Here is a 20,084-nt window from a genome sequence, read left to right as displayed (position 1 = left end):
AAATGGGGCGGAATTTTCCGAGATTATTTTCATTGTCCGGCTGGCGTGAAAACGAGAGAGTGCCTGAACCATTTCTTTGAGCGTGTTTTCACTCCCAATCTTACAGACGGAAATATTGACAATATGGGCTAGACTGTTTCTATCCAAAAGAGGCAGTGGTTGGGGCATAACCCGACAGACAGCCTGCAGCTCAGATCGGAGCCACAAACTGCACATTCGCAGAAAAGGCGAAAAAGGCAGCCGTTACCCTGCCACAACTCCCCCCCCCCCCCCCCCCCCCGACCCTTCCCCCGGCCAGATACAGCCTCACCCTCCCCGCCACGGACATCAGGGACTCTGCCCAATTTTCCGACTGCCTTACCCTCCTTACACCCCCTTGCACATGATCCCCTCATCACCCCCTGCCCCTAATTGCCAAGTGACATGACCCTCTCCCCTGCCAACCCTATCATGACAGAGGCAGCAGCGCTAACCGCTGTGCCTAATGACCAAATCCCCGCTGCTGGAGATGCAGCAACTGAGCCAGGGAATGCAGGAAGGGCTGACAGCAACACTGGACCAACTGTGAGGCTGTTGGGAGGAGTCCCAAAGCTTTCAGGTGGGCCAGCTATTGCCTGTCTTGCGTGGTTCCCAGGACAACACTGAAGCTCGCTTGTTACATTGTGATGAATGCACAAAAATGCAAATTGACCCATTTTCACCCATTCTCTTTTGGTCAGGTAGGAATGGATGGGAAAAGGGGCACTATTCCCACCAGTCAGCTCACTCCCCAATTTAGTACATCTTCATGCTGAAAAATGGGCATTATGAGGTCGTAAAATTCTACCCATGGTGTTCTTGGTTCCAATAACCAAATCATTGAGTGTAAATTGTGAACAGTGGTGAGCCGAGCACTGATCCTTGTGGGACACCATTTCCCACTGTCTGTAACTCTGAATAACTCCCTTTACTCACACTCTCTGCTTTCTGTCTCAAAGTCAGTGAGCAATCCATTCTGTCACTTTTCCCTAACTCCACATTCTCTGACCTTATCCATTAGTCTATCACCAGTCACCTTATCTATTACATTGAAAAAATCATATTAAATTATATCTACTACATTATCATCACCTGTTACATCCTCAAAAAATCCACTAAGTGGAGTAAAACAAGACTCTCCATTTCAAGATCCATGCTGACTATTCATTATTGTAATAACTCAGGAAGCCGACTGGAAAGGAACAATGTTTTGTTTGTCAAAGTAAAATTAAAACACAACCCTGTGGTACGTGTACATGAGTTCCATTTGGATGATAGAATACCGGACGCTCAGGGGACCGCCTTATCAAGGGCTCTGGATACGGGTTCCACCTGGTTAGGCAATTGCCAATCACCCAGGCACTCGTATCCCATGAGTCTTACTGGGAGGTCAACCAGGGATTCCCTTTGTAGGTACTCGGGGTTATCACATCCCTCCACCTCCATGCCTGAGGGCTCTCCCTCACTCCTGAGATGTCAAGAACATCTTCATCCTTTGACCAATGGCTTTCTTTCCATTGCATCCTCCACCTGGTCAGGAGAGGTCCATCGAGTCGGCGACCGTCTCTTTCTTGATGACCGCCGAAGTGTCACTGCAGGTGGCTCACTCTCCACAACAACCTCTGGCTGAGATTCCGCTGCCTCAATTTCCATTTCTAAGGCCGAGTCCTCCCCAGCTGTTTTGAAGCCAAGCGTTGGTTGAGTTTCTTTGCTGCCAGTCGATGTGCACGGTGCCGAAGATGGCACGTTCGATGTGCCAGTTGCTTCTGTCGAACGTTTCGGACGGCGTCAGAGGGTCAATATGTTTCCTTACTATCTTGTCTTCAGTTTTTACAGTGTATAACACTGGACCGATCCTTGAGGGAGGAACCCGTGGTGTCCATTGGGTGCTATCTCCAAAGTTTTGCACGTGGACGGTGTCTCCTGGTTTAAAATTCCAATCAGGCGAATGTCCCCCCTTGGCCCATATTTTGTGCTTTTTGTTTCTCCTCAATTTTTACACTTAGATTCAGGAAAGTGAGGCTCAGCCTGATCCCGCAGGCGTGTGCCCATCAGGAATTCTGCTGGGGCGAAACCCGTCATTATGTACAGGGTTGCCCTGGAGTTAAAATGAACTGTACCAACTTTGTGCCCAAGGAGCCCTGAGTTTGTTTTTTTCATGCTGCTTTTGAACACTTTTTTGAACTGCTTTTGAACCCAAAGATCTGCGGGTTAGGTTGACTGGCCATGCTAAAATTGCCCCTTAGTGTCCTGAGATGCGTAGGTTAGAGGGATTAGCGGGTAAATGTGTAGGGATATGGGGGTAGGGCCTGGGTGGGATTGTGGTCGGTGCAGACTCAATGGGCCAGATGGCCTCTTTCTGCATTGTAGGGTTTCTAAGGTTCTATGATTCTACTTGGACTGCTCGCCCTGTGAAGCCATTCAATGAGAGGTGATATGGGGCTGTGCAGACATGTCTTACTCCATTTGTGGTCATGAATGTTTTGAACTCTTCACTGGTAAACGGGTCCCATTGCCTGTTACGAGGACCTCTGGTATCTCATGCGTACTGAAAGACTGCCCGAGCTTTTCTATGGTGTTATATGAAGTGGTAAAAGCCACCCGGTGTAGACCAATCTACTTCGGGTGGGCATCAATCAATATCAGAAACATTGAGCCCATAAATGGCCCTGCACAATCCAAGGACTTCCCGGCCATTCCCAGGAGAACAGAGAGGCTACTGGTGGGGCCCCCTGGTTATCCTGGCAAGCTTTGCATGTTTGAACCAGTTCCTCTATGTCCCCATCTGTACCAGGCTGCCAAACATAGTTTCCAGCTCACATTTTCATCATTCGACATTGTATTTGTCAAAGTAAAAGTTAAAACACAACTTTGTGGTCCATGTACATGAGTCCCATCCAGGATGATAGAACACCGGACACGCTCAAGGGATTGACTTATCAAGGGCTCTGGATACGAGTTCCACCTGGTTAGGCAATTGCCTATCGCCACTGGAACTCAGATTCCCATGAGTCTGACTGGGGGGTCAATCAGGGATTCCCCTTGTAGGTGCTGGGGGTTATCACAACTCTCATATTTTTTGCTTTCATAGAATCTACGGAACAGAGGCAGGCCCTTTGGCCGAAACTGGCCCTAGCCGACCAAAATATCCATCTAACTTAACTCCATTTGCCTGTATTTGACCCATATCCCCCTAAACCTTTCAGATCCATGTATCTGTCCAAATGCCTTTTAAATGTTGTCAATGTCCCTGCTTCAACCACTTCCTCCGGCAGCTCTTTGCACATATGTACCATTCTCTGTGTAAAACAGTTGCTCCTCAGGTTTCCATTAATTTTTTCCCCTCTTAACATAAACCTATGCTCTCGAGTTCTCGATTCCCCAACCCTGGGAAAAAGACTGAGTGCATTCACCCTATCCATGTCCCTCATGATCTTATTATATACCTCTACAAGATCACCCCTTAGTCTCCTACGCTCCAAAGGAAAAAAGTCCTCGCATGTCCAATCTCTCCCTACAACACAGTCCCTTCAGTCCTGGCAACATCCTTGTAAATCTCTTCTGTACTCTTTCGAGTTTAATAACATATTTCCTGTAGCAGGGCGACCAAAACTGAACACAATACTCCAAGTGCGGCCTCACCAACGTCCTGTGCAACTGCAACATAACTTCCCAACTTCTATACTCAGTGACTTGACTGAAGGCCAGCGTGCCAAAAGGCTTCTTCACTGCCCTATCTACCTGTGACTCCACTTTCAGAGAACTGTGCACCTGAACTCCAAGGTCCCTAAGTTCAACGAAACTCCCTAAGGTCCTACAATTCACTGTTAAAGTCTGAGCTTGATTTGACTTTCCAAAATGCAACAGCTCACACTCATCTGTGTTGAACTCCATTTGCCATTTCTCGGCCCATTTCTCCAGCTGATCAAGATCCTGCTCCAATTTTTGACAAGCTTCCTCACTGCCTAAAATACCACCTACTTTAGTGTCTTCTGCAAACTTACTGATCATGCCGTGTACATTCTCATCCAAATTGTTGATATAGATAACAAACAGCAATGGGCCCAGCACCGACCCCTGGGGCATACACTAGTCACAGGCATCCAGTCCGACAAGCACCCTTCCACCATTACCTTCTCCTTCCTATCATCACGACAATTACATCAGCAATTTGCCAGCTCTCCCTGGATTCCATGTGATCTCACCTTCCAGAGCAGCCTGCCATATAGAAATTTATCAAAGGCCTTACTGAAGTCCAAATAGACTTTCTAGATTTTCATGAATTCTCTCCAATAGACAGAGTTCCAGTATTTTTCTGAACATTCATCCGAAGTTGACTGGAGTAAACATCCAGAATACACTAGGTCCTGTAATACTGTAATATCCCAGGATACACTGGCCCTGTCATACTGTAATATCCCAGGATACACTGGCCCTGTAATACTGTAATATCCCAGGATACACTCGGCCCTGTCATACTGTAATATCCCAGGATACACTGGCCCTGTAATACTGTAATATCCCAGGATACACTGGCCCTGTCATACTGTAATATCCCAGGATACACTGGCCCTGTCATACTGTAATATCCCAGGATACACTGGCCCTGTCATACTGTAATATCCCAGGATACACTGGCCCTGTAATACTGTAATAGTGTGGAAATGCCGGCGTTGGACTGGGGTAAACACAGTAAGAAGTTTAACAACACCAGGTTAAAGTCCAACAGGTTTATTTGGTAGCAAAAGCTACCAAATAAACCTGTTGGACTTTAACCTGGTGTTGTTAAACTTTATACTGTAATAGCCCAGGATACACTGGCCCTGTCATACTGTAATATCCCAGGATACACTGGCCCTGTAATACTGTAATAGCCCAGGATACACTGGCCCTGTAATATTGTAATATCCCAGGATACACTGGCCCTGTAATACTGTAATATCCCAGGATACAGTGACACTGTAATACTGTAATATCCCAGGATACACTGGCCCTGTAATACTGTAATAGCCCAGGATACACTGGCCCTGTAATATTGTACTATCCCAGGATACACTGGCCTTGTCATTCTGTAATATCCCAGGATAGACTGGCCCTGTAATACTGTAATATCCCAGGATACACTGGCCCTGTCATACTGTAATATCTCAGGATACACTGGCCCTGTAATACTGTAATATCCCAGGATACACTGGCCCTGTAATACTGTAATATCTCAGGATACACTGGCCTGTCACACAGTAATATCTCATGATCCACAGGCGCCCTTTCCTACTATAATATTCAACAATGCAATGGGTCCTGCACTTCCTGTTATTTGCCACAATGCACCGGGCCCTGTCATGCTATAATATCGCAGGATACACTGGGGCAGATTGCACAGTAAAACCCCAGGACACACAATCACTTTCCTTTAATGGTGACACCATGATGATGTAATGCATTGAAGATTAATATTTATTTCCTTCTTGCTCTATACTGGGCCTCAGGCTGTCCTGGGCTGACAGCTCAGCACTGACCCTCCCTCCTGTGACCCTGGTCTGAGGCTGGGTCCTCTCGAACAGTGAGAAATAGTCTTACCGTAAATCACCACCAGTGTCTCATTCATCCCGCTGTGTTCCACCCGACAGGAATACTCGGCCTGGTCCTCTGGATCAAACTCTGCCCATTTCCGGATCTGGTAGGTGCTGTCGTGATTGGGTAAGATCCCACTGGACAGAGTCTCATCAATCACCACTTCATCTCTCCACAGATTCACCTCGATGGCTTGAGGGTAAAACCCAGTGACGGCACAGGACAGCTGGTTAGAATCACCCAGACGGGTAAAGGACACGATCGGGGCAACTGAGAGAGAAAGAAAGAGGAGTCAGTACAGGAACCTCGAGATGGAGGGTCCCGGCATCACCCCCTTCACCGACTCTCACTCCCCCGCTCACTCACCGACTCTCACTCCCCGCTCACACACCCACTCTCACTCCCCCCTCACTCACCGACTCTCACTCCCCCCTCACTCACCGACTCTCACTCCCCCCTCACTCACCGACTCTCACTCCCCCCTCACTCAAAGACTCTCACTCCCCCCTCACTCAAAGACTCTCACTCCTCCCTCACTCACCCACTCTCACTCACCCACTCTCACTCACCCCTCACTCAACGACTCTCACTCCCCCCTCACTCACGACTCTCACTCCCCCCTCACTCACTGACTCTCACTCCCCCCTCACTCACCGACTCTCACTCCCCCCTCACTCACCGACTCTCACGCGCCCTCACTCACCGACTCCCACGCCCCCCTCACTCACCGACTCTCACGCCCCCCTCACTCCCCCCTCACTCACCCACTCTCACTCCCCCCTCACTCACCGACTCTCCCTCCTTCCCTCCCTCACTCACTCTAAGTCCCGTGTCAGAACTGTGCCTTTAAGGAATGTATTTGTATTTCTTCTAAAGGGACTGTTTTATATGTCAACTCTGATGACTGCAGCAACCCACATGCTGATGATTGTTACGAAGTGGAAGTTGATCTCCTCTCTGAGAACTGATACTCAGCCACTGAAAGAGCATTACGTCCCTTCATAATCTGTTAAAATGTGTGTGAGAAGGTTTAATATCTGCACTTCAGCAACTTTTAGTGATCAAATCAAAATAACTACCTGAGATTCCCTCTGTAAAGCAACAAGTAACACAATATTTATCTAACTAACAGCAATCAGGTTAACTAAACAATTAACAAACCGAATAAAGCACGATTCCAATGGAATGCTCTTTAGATAAATCCAATTCCCATTTTTTACAAAACAATTTGAATTTCTAGTCACTCTCAAAATTTTAACCAGTTTTGTCATCTTCCGGAATGCTCTGTCTTTATCTTCTGTTTCCACTAACTTCCGTTTGTACCTTTACGCTTGAGATGAGGCTTTCTTTTAAGACATAAATGTGGCTGTCACTCTGTTAGAGACAGTTGCTGTCTGTCTCTCTCTCCCTCTCTCTCTCAAGCTGTAAACCGTGGCAGATGCATTTGCTGGCAGAGGCAGGAGTGTGGCTTTTATACCCCTGATGACATATCAAAAATCCCCACAATAGGATTGGTTTACCACTAGTTATCAAAACATCAAATTCAAATCTGAGAGGCTGCTGCTATTCAAATCCCTAATTTAAACTGATTGTTTAAAGTTACTGCCCAGGCTCATGATACAATGTACAGTGTACAGCAGTGTACAGCCTACTCTTCAGTACAGAAATAAAAACCTTTTTTTAAACAGCCCATGCAATGCCTTCTGCTCCGAGCATTTTTACAATTGTGTTATCATTTTAAAAACATAAACTTCACAATATAATGCGGAAGAATCATTGCTCCTAATTATTGGGGTGTTTGTTTTAAACTCAGCGAATGCAGTTTTGTGAAATGTTGTGGTTTTCTCCTGGTGTTTCAGAGTCGGGTGTAATTAGGTTGATTGGCAAGAAGGAAATCATGTCAATGGGAGCAGTTTGGGTTACAGAGGGACAGGCAGGCAGTTGCTGTTTCAATTTGAAAAAGGAAGGAGCAGCTCTTTCTCTCTCCCTTTCTCTGTCTGGAAATTGCAGTCTGGAAGCTGATAGAAAATAAGTATCTCCCTCCAGCTTTCTGCAAAATGCACTCGGTGTTTTCTACCTTTCTCTCTATCTGTCACGCGTCACTCAATGACTCAGTCCCCCTCACCCACTGATTCCCACCCCCCTCTCACTCACCCACCAATTCCCACTCACTCCCACCTCACCCACTGATTCCCACTCACTCCCCCCTCACGCACCCTGACCCACTGATTCCCGCTCCCTCCTCACTCACCGACTCTCGCTCCCTCCTCACTCACCAACTCTCGCTCCCCCCTCACTCACCCACTCTCGCTCCCCCCTCACTCACCCACTCTCGCTCCCCCCTCACCCACTGATTCCCACTACCTCCACCCTCACCGAATCTCACTCCCGCCTCACTCACCGACACTCACTCCCTCCTCACTCACCGACTCTCACTCCCCCCTCACTCACCGATTCCCACTCACTCCTCCCTCACCCACTGATTCCTACTCCCACCTCACTAACCGATTCTCATTCACTCCTCACTCACCGACTCTCACTCCCCCCTCACTCACCGACTCTCACTCCCCCCTCACTCACCGACTCTCACTCCCCCCTCACTCACATTCGCACGACGACTCAGTTCCCCCTCACTCACCGACTCTCACTCCCCCCTCACTCACCAACTCCCACTCCGCCCTCAATCACCAACTCTCACTCCGCCCCTCACTCACCGACTCTCACTTCCCCCTCACTCACCGACCCTCCCTCCCCCTTCACTCACCGACTCTCACTCCCCGCTCACTCACCGACTCTCACTCCCCCCCACTCACCGACTCTCACTTCCCCCTCAGTCACCGACTCTCACTCCCCCTCACCCTCCGACTCCCACTCCCCCCTCACTCACCGACTCTCATTCCCCCTCACTCACCGACTCTCACTCCCCCCTCTCTCACCAACTCTCACTCCCCCCTCACTCACCGACTCTCACTCCCCCCTCATTCACCGACTCTCACTCCCCCCTCACTCACCGATTCCCACTCACTCCTCACTCACCCACTGATTCCCAATACCTCCACCCTCACCGAATCTCACTCCTGCCTCACTCACCGACTCTCACTCCCGCCTCACTCACCGACTCTCACTCCCTCCTCACTCACCGACTCTCACTCCCCCCTCACTCACCGATTCCCACTCACTCCTCCCTCACCCACTGATTCCTACTCCCCCCTCACTAACCGACTCTCACTCCCCCCTCACTCACATTCGCACAACGACTCAGTTCCCCCTCACTCACCGACTCCCACTCCCCCCTCACTCACATTCGCACAACGACTCAGTTCCCCCTCACTCACCGACTCTCACTCCCCCCTCAATCACCAACTCTCACTCCACCCCTCACTCACCAACTCTCACTCCCCCCTCACTCACCGACCCTCCCTCCCCCTTCACTCACCGACTCTCACTCCCCGCTCACTCACCGACTCTCGCTCCCCCCTCACTCACCGACTCTCACTCCCCCCTCACCCTCCGACACCCACTCCCCCCTCACTCACCGACTCTCATTCCCCCTCACTCACCGACTCTCACTCCACCCTCTCTCACCGACTCTCACTCCCCCCCTCACTCACCGACTCTCACTCCCCCCTCACTCACCGACTCTCACTCCACCCTCTCTCACCGACTCTCACTACCCCCCTCACTCACTGACTCTTACTCCCCCCCTCACTCACCGACTCTCACTCCCCCCTCACTCACCGACTCTCACTCCCCCCTCACTCACCGACTCTCACTCTCCCCTCGCTCACCGACTCTCACTCCACCCTCACTCACCGACTCTCACTCCCCCCTCACTCACCGATGCTCACTCCACCCTCTCTCACCGACTCTCACTCCCCCCCTCACTCACCGACTCTCACTCCCCCCTCACTCACCGACTCTCACTCCCCCCTCGCTCACCGACTCTCACTCCCCCCTCGCTCACCGACTCTCACTCCCCCCTCACTCACCGATGCTCACTCCTCCCCTCAGTAATCAGAGTTGACACATAAAACAGTCCCTTTAGAAGAAATGCAAATACATTGCTTAAAAGCACAGTTCTGACACAGGGGACTTAGAGTGAGTGAGGGAGGGAGGAAGTGAGATTCAGTGAGTGAAGGAGGTGAGAGAGCCGGTGAGTGAGGGGGGGGAGTGAGAGTCGGTGAGAGAGGGGGGAGTGAGAGTCGGTGAGTGAGGGGGGAGTGAGAGTCGTTGAGTGAGGGGGGAGTGAGAGTGGGTGAGTTAGGGAGGAGTGAGTGTCGGTGAGTGAGCGGGAGTGAGAGTCCCACTCCCCTCCCCACTCACCGACTCTCACTCCCCCCTCACTCACCGACTCTCACTCCCCCCTCACTCACCGACTCTCACTCCCGCACACTCACCGACTCTCACTCCCCCCTCACTCACCGACTCTCGCTCCCCCCTCTCTCACCAACTCTCACTCCCCCCCCTCACTCACCGGCTCTCTCACCTCCTTCACTCACCGAATCTCACTCCCTCCCTCCCTCACTCACTCTAAGTCCCCTGTGTCAGAACTGTGCTTTTAAGGAATGTATTTGCATTTCTTCTAAAGGGACTGTTTTATGTGTCAACTCTGATTACTGCAGCAGCCCACATGCTGATAATTGTTACGAAGTGGAAGTTGATTTCCTCTCTGAGAACTGATACTCAGCCACTGAAAGAGCATTACGTCCCTTCATAATCTGTTAAAGTGTGTGTGAGAAGGGTTAATATCTGCTCTTCAGCAACTTTTAGTGGTCAAATCAAAATAACTACCTGAGATTCCCTCTGTAAAGCAACAAGTAACACTTTATTTATCTAACTAACAGCAATCAGGTTAACAAAACAATTAACAAACCGAATAAAGCACGATTCCAATGGAATGCTGTTTAGAAAACTCCAATTGTTACAATTGTGTTATCATTTTAAAAACATAAACTTCACAACATAATGCAGAAGAGTAATTGGTCCTAAGTATTGGGGTGTTTGTTTTAATCTGAGCTAATGCAGTTTTGTGAAATGTTGTGGTTTTCTCCTGGTGTTTCAGAGTCGGGTGTAATTAGGTTGATTGGCAAGAATGAAATCATGTCAATGGGAGCAGTTTGGGTTACAGAGGGACAGGCAGGCAGTTGCTGTTTCAATTTGAAAAACGAAGGAGCAGCTCTTTCTCTCTCCCTTTCTCTGTCTGGAAATTGCAGTCTGGGAGCTGATAGAAAATAAGTATCTCCCTCCAGCTTTCTGCAAAATGCAGGAGGTGTTTTCTACCTTTCTCTCTATCTGTCCCGAGTCACTCAATGACTCAGTCTCCCTCACTCACCGATTCCCACTCACTCCCCCCTCACCCACTGATTCCCACTCACTCCCACCTCACCCACTGATTCCCACTCACTCCCCCCTCACCCACTGATTCCCACACCCCCTCACCCACTGATTCCCACCCCCTCCCCGACTCTCACTCACATTTCACTCACCGACTCTCAGTTCCCCCCTCACTCACCGAGTCTCCCTCCCTCCCTCACTCACCGATTCCCACTCACTGCTACCTCACCCACTGATTCCCAAACCCTCCTCACTCACCGACCCTCGCTCCTCCCTCACTCACCGACCCTCGCTCCCCCCTCACTCACCGACACTCGCTCCCCCCCTCACTCACCAACTCTCACTCCCGCCTCACTCACCGACTCTCGCTCCCCCCCTCACTCACCGACTCTCGCTCCCCCCCTCACTCACCGACTCTCCCTCCCCCCTCACTCACCGACTCTCGCTCCCCCCTCTCACTCACCGACTCTCACTCCCTCCCTCACTCACCGATTCCCACTCACTCCTACCTCACCCACTGATTCCCAAACCCTCCTCACTCACCGACCCTTGCTCTCCCCTCACTCACCGACCCTCGCTCCCCCCTCACTCACCGACTCTCGCTCCCCCCTCACTCACCAACTCTCGCTCCCCCCTCACTCACCGACTCTCGCTCCCCCTCACTCACCGGCTCTCGCTCCCCCCCTCACTCACCGACTCTCGCTCCCCCCCTCACTCACCGACTCTCGCTCCCCCCTCACTCACCGACTCTCACTCCCCCCCTCACTCACCGACTCTCACTCCCCCCCTCACTCACCGACTCTCGCTCCCCCCATCACTCACCAATTCTCGCTCCCCCCTCACTCACCAGCTGTCAGTTCACTCTGTCCGAACTCGAGGGATTTCCTCAGCCACTCAATACAGTCCACCTCCAGTAATTGTTTGAATCGCTCATTCTGGGCAGTATCCCTGTCAAGATTGTTTTTGATGATCTCTCCCCAGGTCACTGGGGTCACCCACACCATGTGATCCTTGTCGAAGCTGAGCACATCCTGTCCATTCCACCCAATCCGGTTGAATGCACTCGTGGTCCCATCATCCCTCAGATTGCAGCCAGTCATCATCTGTAAAACATGGATTCCTGTGGATCACAAACAGCCAATTAGAGTCAGTCCCAATGTGAGATCCCACCCCCACAGCCAATCCAAGCTAGTTCCACTCAGAAGCCAGACCCATTCTATCAAGAGCCAATCAAATCAAGCGAGGCACCTCCCACCACATAGAAAGCCAATCAGCGGCAGTTACACTAAGTGGATCTCATGTCCTCCACACACAGCCAATCCGAGCCAGTCTCTCTTGGATACATTCCCTCCACTCATTGATCGCCAATCAAATTTGCTGTCACATATCCAATCGTAGCCAATCAGCCTCTGGCTCCCAGTTCCTGATCCATTCTTGGTTTCTTCCCACCTGCACCCCCGAGTGGTGGGAAAGTGAGGACTCACTTCCTGTCTGCTGGGACAGAGAAATGAAGACCGGAAAAGACAATTTGACAATCATCCCCAGCTCTTGTGCGAGAATCTTCTTCTGTTCCCAAGCCTCATGTCCGTCGATCTCCACCATCCTCTGCTCCTGGGGGATCAGCTCCTTCCGATCGCTGTCGTACACAACAACCCGGAGATCATCCACATAACCGACAAGCACAAACTCCGGGAAACCCGGGATCGGAGTCATTCCCGTGACGGAAATCCGGAGAGAGTGAGAACCTGAAAAACAGAGAGAGATCAAGGTATGAACACAAAACACCAGCATCCACCGTTGGGCACCAGATTAGAAACTCCATGTTATGAATTTAGACCAGACCCCAACTCTCTTTTTTGACTTTGACATTCGTGTGAGGATAAAGTGTTTCACTCGAGGTGTCATTCCAATGACCCACTAGGAAGCTTTTGTCAAAACAAACTTTATTTAACAGTACAGTTTAACTATAACAAAAAGAAATAGCCTCAACTTTTACCAACTGAAATTCTTACATGTGACAAGATACAACTCTTAACTGCTGGATTATTTCTAATTGTTCCAATTTAAGCAATATTCCTCATAGACATAAACACCTCCTGAAAATCAGTCAGCAAACAGCCTTACATGTGGGTATCTGAGCTGGGTATCTCCAGCCTCCAAAACACCTCTGGAGAGAGACCTATTTTCGAGCAGGTCCCAAACTACAGTCTTTAGAGAAAGAGAGAGAGAATAATGCTTCTGGCAGGTCCAGGCAGACAACTGTCTGCTTGTCTTCCTGTAAGCTTAGCTCTTCCCATCAGCATATGACTTCCTCTTGTCAATCAACCGAATTAAACCTTACTCTGAAACCCCAGGGACAACCCAAAAAAATAAACAAAACAGCTCAGATAAAAGCAAAAAGAAACATTATCTGGGATAAATTATGCTTCTGCACTCTCAGCATGTGGGCTGCTGTTTGTGGGCAAATCGGCACTGTAATCAGAGCTGAAGTTGAAAACAATCCCTTCACAAGAAACATGATATAGATACATTTCTTAAAGGCACAGTATCCTCACACCTCCCCCTTAAAAAAAACAGCAATAAAAAATGGCTTCATTTTTCATAACTTCAAGTTTCACACTATTAGTACTACATATATATATATATATATATATATATAAAATATACACATTCTAGTAAATCAATGCATGCAAGTATAATAGTTCTATTGTCCAGTACAGTCATTCTCTTCCGACATTGAATATTCCTTCCTCTTTCATGAAATTGTTGATGAAGCATCAGCAATCACATTCTCACTTTCTGCCACATTGTAATTCTCATATAAAATGGCTGTAATAATAAACTCCATCTAAAGAGCCTTTCACTTTGATCTCTAAATTTCTCCAGAGACGTCAATAGATTATGATCAGTGTAAATAACTGTCTCAGATGAATTGCTGACAACATAAACGTTAAAATGTTGCAATGCCAACACCAAACTCAATGTTTCTTTTCTCAATGGTTGAATCTCTTTTGATGGTTATTTAGTTTTCCAGAAAACGTACCCAATTGGTCTTTATATCCTTTTGTCATCTTCTTGTAATAGAACAGCCACATCACTCGCATCAATGGCCATCTTGAATGGTTTTGCATAATTTGTTCTTGCCAACACAGGTGCAGTGGTTAACACATTATTCAGGCTGCCAAATGCCCTCTGACATTCACCGTCCACTGAAATTTTGCATGTTTTTTCAGCAAGTCAGTCAGTGCAGCAACCATAATGCAAATGTTTGGCACAAAATTCCTATAAAAACCATCCAGGTCCAAGAATGCAGTACTTCACTTTTCACCGGCAGTATTGGGCACTCCCCAATAACCTTTGTTTTCACCGACCGTAGGGCCTTCCATCCATGTCTAATTGTATGGACTATGAATGTGACTTTGGTTTTTGTAAACTCGTTCTTAGCCAAGTTTACCACCAAGCCTGCATCCTGAAGCCAATTGAACAATTCCGCTCGGTGCTCCAAATGTTCCTTCCACATCTGTCTGAAAACCACCAGTTTGTTTATGTACACAGCACAATTAGGTAGTCCAGAAATGACCTTATTAGTTAATGTTTGAAATGTGGCTCGTGCATTTTTCATTTCAAATGGCATGATTTTAAACTGGTACTGACCATTTTTTGTCATGAAAGCCAAAATCTCCTTTGCCCTTTCGGATAAAGGTACCCGCCAGTATCCTTTTAGTAAGTCAAGTTTGGAAATAAAAGTCACTTGTCCCACCTTCTGAATGCAGTCTCCCAAGAAAGGAATGGGATATGAATCTTATTTTGTAACTGCATTAACTTTCCTATAGTCCACACAGAATTGTTGGGTGTCATCTCATTTTGGAACCCTCACTACGGGTGAGCTGCACTCGCTCCAACTCACTTCAATTATGTAATTTTTAAATATGCTTTCAATCTCCTTTTGAACCTATGCCAACTTTGGAGGGTTAAGCTTGTACAGATATTGCTTAATTGGAACAGCATTTCTTACATCTACGTTGTGCATAATTATTTTAGTCCTTCCCAGTTTATTCCCACATATCTCTCCATGTGGTTGTAGTAACTCTTTCAGGCCATTTTGATTTTCCTCCAGAAGGTAACTCAATCGTTTATTTCAATTTCCGATTACTTCCACATTATCCAATCTAATTTGAAGAATGTCAAATGCAGAATCATCTGGACTTATTTCTTCACTCTGCATTGTCATAACTAATGCATCCCCCTTCTGCTTTCCTTCCCGATCAAAATATTGCTTGAGTATATTCTCAGGAAACACTCTGTGAGATTTCCTTCGATCCAACGTTCTTGTCATATAATTCTCCACGGGTACTATCAAGCAGCACCTGCTTAATGATAACCTGCTCAGTGACGCCCAGTTTGGGTTTCACCAGGGTCACTCAGCTCCTGACCTCATTACAGCCTTGGTTCAAACATGGACAAAATAGCTGAATTCCAGAGGTGAGGTGAAAGTGACAGCCCTTGATATCAAGGCCACATTCGGCCAAGTGTGGCATCAAGGAACTCTAGCGAAACTGAAATCAATGGGTATCAGGTGGCAAACTCTCCGCTGGTTGGAGTCATACCTGGCACATAGGAATGTGATTGTGGAGGGTCAGTCATCTCAGCTCCAGGACATCTGTGCAGGAATGAACAATGGGGAACCTGTGGACGTGGTGTATCTGGATTTCCAGAAGGCATTTGACAAGGTGACCCACCAAAGACTGCTACACAAGATAAAGGTGCACGGTATTACGGGTAATGTACTAGCATGGATAGAGGATTGGTTAACTAACAGAAAGCAAAGAGTGAGGGTAAATTGGTGTTTTTCTGGTTGGCGATCAGTGACTAGTGGTGTGCCTCATGGTTCAGTGTTGGGACCGCAATTGTTTACAATTTACAGAGATGATTTGGAGTTGGGGACTAAGTGTAGTGTGTCAAAATTCACAGATGACACTAAGATGAGTGGCAGAGCAAAGTGTGCAGAGGACGCTGAAAGTCTGCAAAGGGATATAGATAGGCTAAGTGAGTGGGCGAGGGTTTGGCAGATGGAGTATAGTGTTGGTAAATGGGAAGTCATCCATTTTGGTAGGAATAACAGCAAAATGGACTATTATTTAAATGGTAAAAAATTGTAGCATGCTGCTGTGCAGAGGGACCTGGGTGTCCTTGTGCAGAATTTCAAGGAGTTGGTTTGTAGGTGGAGCAGGTAATTAATAAGGCAAATGGAATGTTGTCCTTTATTGGAGTTGAAAAACAGCGAGGTGATGTTGCAGCTGTATAAGGTGCTGGTGAGGCCACACCTGGAGTACTGTGTACAGTTTTGGTCTCCTGACTTGAGAAAGGATATATTGGCACTGGAGGGGTTGCAGAGGAGATTCACTAGGGTTGATTGCAGAGTTGAGAGGGTTGGCTTTTGAGGAGAGACTGAGTAGACTGGGGCTATACTCATTGGAATTCAGAAGAATGAGGGGAGATCTGAAGGAAACATATAAGATTATGAAGGGAATAGATAAGATAGAAGCAGGGAAGTTTTTTCCACTGGCGGGTGAAACAAGAATGAGGGGGCATAGCCTCAAAATAAGGGGAAGCAGATTTCGGACTGAATTGAGGAGGAACTTCTTCACACAATGAGTTTGAATCTGTGGAATTCCCTGCTCAGTGAAGCAGTTGAGGCTACCTCATTGAATGTTTTTAAGGCAAGGATAGATACATTTTTGAACAGTAAAGGAATTAAGGGTTATGGTGAGCTGGCGGCTAAGTGGAGCTGAGTCTACGAGAAGATCACCCATGATCTTATTGAATGGCAGAGCAGGCTCGAGTGGCCAGATGCCTACTCCTGCTCCTGGTTCTTATGTTCTTATGAATCCCTTGGGGTAGTGTCGTCAGCCCAACCATCTTCAACTCCTTCATCAATGATCTTCCCCCCATCATCAGGTCAGAAGTGGGGATGTTTGCTGACGATTGCACAATTTTCAGTACCACTCATGACTCCACATATACTGAAGCAGTCCATGTTCAAATGCAACAAGATCTGGACAATGTCCAAGCTTCGGCTGACAAGTGGCAAGTAACATTCGAGCAACACAAATGTCAGGCAATTATCATCATGAATAAGAGACACTCTAACAACCACCCCTTGACATTCAATGGTGTTACCATTACTGAATCCCCCACTGTCAACATCCTTGGCATTACTATTGACTAGAAACTCAACTGGACTCGCCACATAAACACAAGAGCCGGTGAGAGGCTGGGAATACTGTGACGAGTAACTCACCTCTTGATTCCCCAAAGTCTGCCCACCATCTACAAGGCAGAAATCAGGAGTATGATGGAATACTCCCCACTTGCCTGGATGGGATGAGGTCCAGCAACACTCAAGAAGCTTGACACCATCCTGGACAGAGCAGCCCACTTGATTGGTACCATATCCACAAACATCCACTCTCTCCACCACTGACGCTCAATAGCAATAGTGTGTACTATCTACAAGATGCACTGCAACAATTCACCAAATATCCTTGACAGCACCTTCCAAACCCACAACCACATCCATCTCGAAGGACAAGGGCAGCAGTTACATGGGAACACCACCACCTGCAAGTTCCCCTCCAAGCTACTCACCATGGTGACTTGGAAATGTATCGCCATTCCTTCACAGTCGCTGTGTCAAAATCCTGGAATTGCCTCTCTAATGGCAGTGTGGGTCAACCTACAGCACATAGACTGCAGCGATTCAAGAAGGCAGCTCACTATCACCTTCTCAAGGGCAACTAGGTATGGGCAATAAATGCTGGCCAGCAGCCATGCCCATGTCCTATGAATGAATTTTTAAAAATCATCTTATTCAATTTTCTTTCAATTTCATTGAAGCCCTATAGTGCAGAAGGAGGCCACTTGGCCCATCGAGCCTGCACCAACAACAATCCCACCTCGACCTCATCATTGCATCGACCCCACTAATCCCCCTGACACGAAGGGGACAAGCTATTATGGACAATCAACCTCTCTTGTACACCTTTGGACTGTGGGAGGAAACCGGAGCACCCAGAGGAAACTCACGCAGACACGGGAAAAAGTGCAAACTCCATTCAGACAGTCACCTGAGGCTGGAATTGAACTCCGGTTCCTGACATTGTGAGGCAGCAGTGCTAACGACTGTGCCACCATGCCACCCTATTTGATAAGGCCCACTAAACCTAGCTGTTAAATGTTCACCTAGCACTGCTAATAATGCTAACACCTTATCCCTGCGAGCAAAACGAGGAACTTTTCTTGTCCACTTTTTTTCTTCACATGCTGTGCCACCTTTAATTGCAGTCTCATGAACTTCCCACCCCTAGTTAATCTCTCCATAAAGTTTGACACATAGTCCAACATAGTCCCAGAATGCTGACTCACCAACTTTTCCTTGATGAATTTAAGTGGTCCACTTATCTCATGACAAAACTTAATTCAAATAGACTGAATTTAGTTCATTCATTTGGTGCATCCTTTATCCTAATCCTCTGGATAATCTTGCCTGGAGGTCCTCAACATGGCCTTTAAAATTTGACGCTCGCGTTTCAATATTCCCTGCGATTCTGGATGGTACAGAGTTGATTTAAATTGCTTTACTCCTAAGCTATCCACAACTTCCCGGAATAACTTTGATGCATCTGCCTGAATATGTAATGATCTCCAGCATCTCATCAATTCATCATTTGTAATGTAGTATCACTCTGGTATACACTCAGATTCTTCTTCTGTATATGCTTTCTGATACAATTGCTTTATTTCTATATCCTTCTGCTGTAATTCTGACAACTTTCTGAACTAAAAATAGTGACCTCCATCCTCCAACAGTTTATGTTCTTGCTCAACCATCTGGGGTCTGTTAACTGATAAAGGAAACCATAGTTGAAGCTGAACAGGTGAAAAAGTGTCCAGCCTGGTCAGGGATTGGTTGATAAGCAAGTGCTTAGTCGTTTTAAATAATTTACTTATGTGGGTAAGGTTTACTTATGTGTACCAGGAGGAGGAGGTAAAGAAGCTCAGATTTTAAAAGGTACAGGATCAAGTCAATCTTTGATGGTGAAAGATGAGGAGATATGTAGTTTGGAAGGAGTATTGCCGGAAAAATGTGGAAATAAGTGAAATTACTTGTGAAAAGAGTAGTGTTCCATTATAAAGTGTAAGGTTGGAGATTCTGGCGAAAGTGGTGGTGGGGGTTGGAGTGATAGGGAAATGATCTTTTCCAGGAATACAGTTTATCCTGGGTAATGATAAAGCTGGATCACAGGTGGGAGTGATGGTTACTGTGGTTGAAAAGCCAGTGGAAAATCAGACAGCTGAGGTGATGCAGGAAGCATATCCTGGGGTTTTTTTCCTGACTGCGGGATAACAAGTTTACAAAGCCACAGGTTGGCCAGGAGGGGAAATCACAAAGTAAAGATAAAGAAGTTGAAGTTCAGTTAGTGGAAAGAATTTACCTGAGGGAAACTATCTTTACGATCTCCAATGGCATCTCCTTTACCACCTGAGGATTTCTCTGTCTCTCACAGGCTGAAACTGATGTTGAAAGCCAACATATGATTCACAAACTGATTCAAAATCATCTGTCCTTTTCCTGATACACGCGCAGTTTTACACATTTGCCTTTCAGACATTTCAAGTTCAAATTGCCTTTTCACTTCCTGAAGTTCTAATTCTTTTTCCCTTTGTTTTGCTCTGCCAGGGCTATTCTCTCTCGCTTTCTTTTTCCTTAAATTACAATTCAAACTATCTCAACTCTTTTTCATTTGCTTTTAATTGCAATTTCAACAGTTTCAATTGTGTTTTCTTTCCTTTGCCTCTAATTCAAGCTGTGAGATTTGGAGTTGAATTCAAGCCAATTCCAATGTTTCTGGCAATTTTAAGTGCCGAGCTATCACTGAAAGCTGCAACTTGTTTGGCAATGCCAGAAGTTTTGCTTTATCCACTTTTTGTAAACCATCCTGAGTCACTTCTTCCACACCCAGGAAAACCTCAGCCAGTAAAAGAACCATTTATTCCATACGGCATTCACCTCAAGAGAACACACAAAAACTCAACACTCACTGACTTTGAGTTCAGTAATCCTAAGCTGAACAAGGAATTCTCAACTCTGATCTCGG

The 20,084-nt window shown here is 47.2% G+C and overlaps 1 protein-coding gene across 1 annotated transcript; it reads right to left on the bottom strand.

The window, feature by feature from the left end:
• Nucleotides 1-1,506: 1,506 nt before the first annotated feature.
• On the bottom strand, nt 1,507-14,021 carry LOC144497686 (major histocompatibility complex class I-related protein 1-like). Its single transcript, XM_078219128.1, has 5 exons — nt 13,970-14,021; nt 12,411-12,671; nt 11,774-12,046; nt 5,599-5,862; nt 1,507-1,694 (listed from the first exon to the last, which is right to left on the bottom strand). Exons 1-5 carry the CDS (start codon nt 14,019-14,021, stop codon nt 1,507-1,509), a joined length of 1,038 nt encoding a protein of 345 aa, XP_078075254.1.
• Between the last annotated feature and the right edge of the window lie 6,063 nt (nt 14,022-20,084).

This window comes from Mustelus asterias, chromosome 8 (genome assembly GCF_964213995.1).
Source record: "Mustelus asterias chromosome 8, sMusAst1.hap1.1, whole genome shotgun sequence".
Taxonomy (NCBI): domain Eukaryota; kingdom Metazoa; phylum Chordata; class Chondrichthyes; order Carcharhiniformes; family Triakidae; genus Mustelus; species Mustelus asterias.
This window is presented reverse-complemented; position numbering and strand designations above follow the sequence as displayed.

Excerpts from the sequence above, each read along its gene's own strand:
- LOC144497686 (XM_078219128.1), bottom strand. The coding sequence starts at position 14,021 with ATGTGGCTGTTCTATTACAAGAAGATGACAAAAGGATATAAAGACCAA. Across the intron at positions 12,672-13,969 it reads AGGATATAAAGACCAATTGG|GTTCTCACTCTCTCCGGATT; the intron begins GTACGTTTTCTG and ends TCTGTTTTTCAG. Across the intron at positions 1,695-5,598 it reads GACACTGGTGGTGATTTACG|CTGGGGAGGACTCGGCCTTA; the intron begins GTAAGACTATTT and ends GCTTCAAAACAG.